Source organism: Lottia gigantea, assembly GCF_000327385.1.
Source record: "Lottia gigantea unplaced genomic scaffold LOTGIsca_38, whole genome shotgun sequence".
NCBI lineage: Eukaryota > Metazoa > Mollusca > Gastropoda > Lottiidae > Lottia > Lottia gigantea.
In genome coordinates this window covers 1,832,219-1,836,091 of record NW_008709295.1, presented here as the reverse complement: position 1 = coordinate 1,836,091, position 3,873 = coordinate 1,832,219, and the positions used below count along the sequence as shown (strand labels likewise).

Genomic DNA, 3,873 nt, shown 5'->3' with positions numbered 1-3,873 from the left:
TCAAAAATGGTTAAAACGAATATTTATAGAATCAAATGATATGGTTTTTTTTTTTTGGTTTTTTGGTTTTTTTTTTTTATAGTTTATTTATGAAATCTACAACATAAGCACATACAATATTACATAATAAGTTGTAAACAAACAATAATAGTAGTAATAATAAAAGTGTACATATGCATACTAAGTAATCAGTAGTAAGATATTTTTTTAAAACGAAATATGTTACTAATATTCAATATTTATAAATATATGTGAGGAAATACATACTTTTATATAAACTAAAATTTATTTATTTTACATTCAATTTCTATACTATGTTTCAAAAAATTAATATATTCGTTACAATTGGGTTGTGTCTCTCTTAGTTTACATTTATACAGAAAATATTTTGTTAATATTATTGTCAAATTTATCACAGTATTTTCATTTTTAAAAATGTCTTTATATACTCCTAGATGAATATCCGCGTTTTTAGGGTTAAAATCAATGTTCAAAGTTTTAAGATGAGATATAGCCAAACTCCAAATTTTTTGGGTGTAAATACAAAATATAAATAGATGATTAAGGCTTTCAACATGAGAGGAGCAGAACGTACGTAAGGAGCTTTCCTTCTTAGATATTTTTAGTAGTTTTGTGTTAGTAAATATAATATCATAAACATATTTATACTGAAAACATTGATATCTGATATTGTTAATAGACATCTTTAAAAGTTGAATATATTTTTAATATCTTCGTCATCAAAATGACACTCGAGTTAATTCGACAAGGACAGTGAATCGATATTCAAAGATTTCTGCGTGGAAAATTTTAATGAGTACTCCGATCATGCACCTTTAACGGTAGATTTACCCTTCAATCAAACCACAAACAAAGTAACATGTAACTGTACTGTTAATCACGTGACGAAGGTTAGATGGGATCCACTTGTGAAGCAGACGATTTTTCCAGTGTTGAAATGAAGGTAGATCTTCATCGGTTGTAATTGAACATTTAAATGCAAGATTTCGATGAATTTTTGACGAATACTGTTCAAGAAAAGTTTCCACCAAAAAACATTGCGAAACGTGCGAAAACACTAAAATTACGAAAGTAACAAACCGTCCTTGGTTTACAGATGAATGTGTAGAATCATACCAACTATATAAGAAAAGCTTAGTGGAGTTTAATAAGTGTAAGGATCGAACTAATAGAATAAAATTGGCCGAATTTAAAAATAAGTACAAAAAGTTAGAACGAAGATTGAAAAGAGAATATCTCTCTTATGAAGGTAACCTCATTGAATATACAAGGAGACATAATCCAAAACTATTTTATAAAAAATTCCGCAAACGTGGTAAACATCCAAAAACAAATCTAAACATGAATGACTTTTGTGAACATTTCAAAAATTTAATTGGCACTGAATCGGACACAGAAACACATCAAATAGATATTACTGAAAGTTATGACTTTCATGAATTAAATAGTGAAATAACTGAACAAGAAATATCAAATGCAATCAAAAATTTAAAACGTGATAAAGCAGCAGGATGTGACGAATTTATCAATGAGTATTTTATAGAGTACTCAAGTTTATTTATACCACTACTTACTATTATATTTAATAACATTTTGATCAAGGGAGATTACCCAGATCAGTGGGCAATGGGGAACATCATACCCTTATACAAGAAGGGGGATTCTAATGATGCTAAAATTATAGGGGTATTACATTGTTAAGTCATTTAGGTAAGCTTTTCACCTCGACTCTGAATAGAAGACTAGCTAACTTTGATAACAAGTGTAAAGTCCTTCCCGACTCATTTTTTGGTTTTCGTGAAAAGCTTGGAACTAGGGACGCAATATTTGCTTTGCATAATGTCATCCTCAAGTATCTTAAAAATCGCAAGAGACTTTATGCATGTTTTTTAGATTTTTCTGCTGCATTTGATAGCGTCAAACATGTCCGATTATGGCAAAAACTTATCCGATCAGGGATAACTGGAAATTTTATAACTCTTATTATATCCATGTATTCTAAATTAAAATCTAGAGTTAACTACAATGGAGCGTTCTCGGACTATTTTTCATGTGTAAAAGGGTTGATGCAAGGGGAATCCTTATCTCCAATATTGTATTCATTTTATGTGTTGGATATTGAATCTGAATTAATCAAAGGTAACTGTAAATCTCTACAAATACATGATATTAACTTGTTCCTAATTATGTACGCCGATGATACGGTATTATTAAGTGAAACCCCGGAAGATCTACAGGAAACTATTAATACCCTAGTAAAATACTGTGATAACAATGCTTTAGTTGTTAACACCCAAAAAACTAAAATTGTAGTATTCCGTAACGGGGGGGAAGCTAAAAACATCCGAATCATGGACGTACCGTAACGAAACAATCGAAGTCGTCAAAACGACTACCAGCCCACCGACGCCAACCAGTCCCCACTCATAAGGAGGAAGAACCCTTTGTGAAGGTGTTCTTCCAAGTTTTGCAGTGCCTCCATCATTTGGCAATCCTTACCCTTCAACAGCAAGGCCAACCAGCGTTTACCTTCAAACGCAAAGTCTCTGAGTTGGATAGTTTTATCCGTCCAGCAATGAAAACATCAGCTGTCGACACGAATATTAGATCCCTCAATCGGACATGGCTCTGTAAGGTTACGCAGGTCCTGATCGACCATTACCAAACCACACTCCAAGAGAAGCTGACCACCATTCGTACCAAGTCTTTATCATCACCTGCCGTCGACCGCATCGTTTCTCATGCCCTGTCCTGGGCCCGTCGCTCCTATGGAAAACGTCTCACTCAAGCTGTAATTTCCAAATTCTACCAAACAATCAACAAAACAAAAACCAGAGTAACCATATCTCTACCAACCGAAATGGACACTACACCTGCACCATCTAGAGCTACCACGCTGCCGAACCAAACCCCTAAACGAGCCCGAAGTTCACCTACCCCTAGTCCAGCAGACATAGGTAAACGCTCTCGTAGAGAGGGCACACCCCTTCTCTTTTCACTTTCAGACTCGTCTTCCCCTTCCACACCATCTGAATCTTCACCACGTGATCCAGGATCCGCCAACCTTTCTTCCTTCTGTGCGTTTTTGGACCAGCAAACCACCCCTCAGTCTCCATCCAAGTCGAGACATGTATCCAGACCTTCCCCTCCTCGAACCAGATCCCAGTCCGTTCCCAATGCTACAATTCTAACAACTACCAAACCAGTACCAATCACACCGTCGACGACCATTATATCCGCTACCAAACCGTATTATCACCAAACCAAGGACAAATCATTATGGAAACTACCTGCTCTAAAGAAATCAACCTTAATAATTGGATCATCTAACCTGAACCGAATTACCAAAACCAGTTCAGACACCGAAATACATTCTTACCCCGGTGCCCAAATCCATCACAATACAGTCAATCCTGGAATCATACGACCATGATCCCAAACCTACTACCATTATTCTTCATGTAGGCCTCAACAACCGTGATCAGATACCAAAGACCTCCTTTAACCAAGCCCAGAAATTAATCACCACAGCCAACAAAACCTTCCCAAACTCCAAGATCCTCTTCACATGTATACCCATTTCAAATAAAATCTCGAAGAAAGCACAACAGAACCTCAGCACCCTCAACAACATGATGATGGAGTCCAGTATCAACAGCGCAACAATCTTACCACCCTACGAAGAAGAATTCGAAACAGTTGATAATCTTCATTGGTCTCCAGAAACAGCAAACAGCATTTATTTGTTTTGGATACACCAGCTTCAAGCATCGAGTAAGTCTTTAAACTAATTACTGGGGATAAAAATACTGAGAGGCCACCGCTAGGCCAAACTGTAGTTAACTTGAGCCG

At 35.8% G+C, this 3,873-nt stretch overlaps 1 protein-coding gene across 1 annotated transcript; it reads left to right on the top strand.

Annotated features, from left to right (window-relative positions):
• Positions 1–2,881: 2,881 nt before the first annotated feature.
• Positions 2,882–3,454, top strand: LOTGIDRAFT_163216 (hypothetical protein; the record flags this gene model as incomplete). The annotated part of the gene is made up of 2 exons (XM_009059279.1): positions 2,882–2,978; positions 3,027–3,454. The coding sequence occupies 2 exons, from the start codon at positions 2,882–2,884 to the stop codon at positions 3,452–3,454; spliced, it is 525 nt and encodes a 174-aa protein (XP_009057527.1).
• Positions 3,455–3,873: the final 419 nt, after the last annotated feature.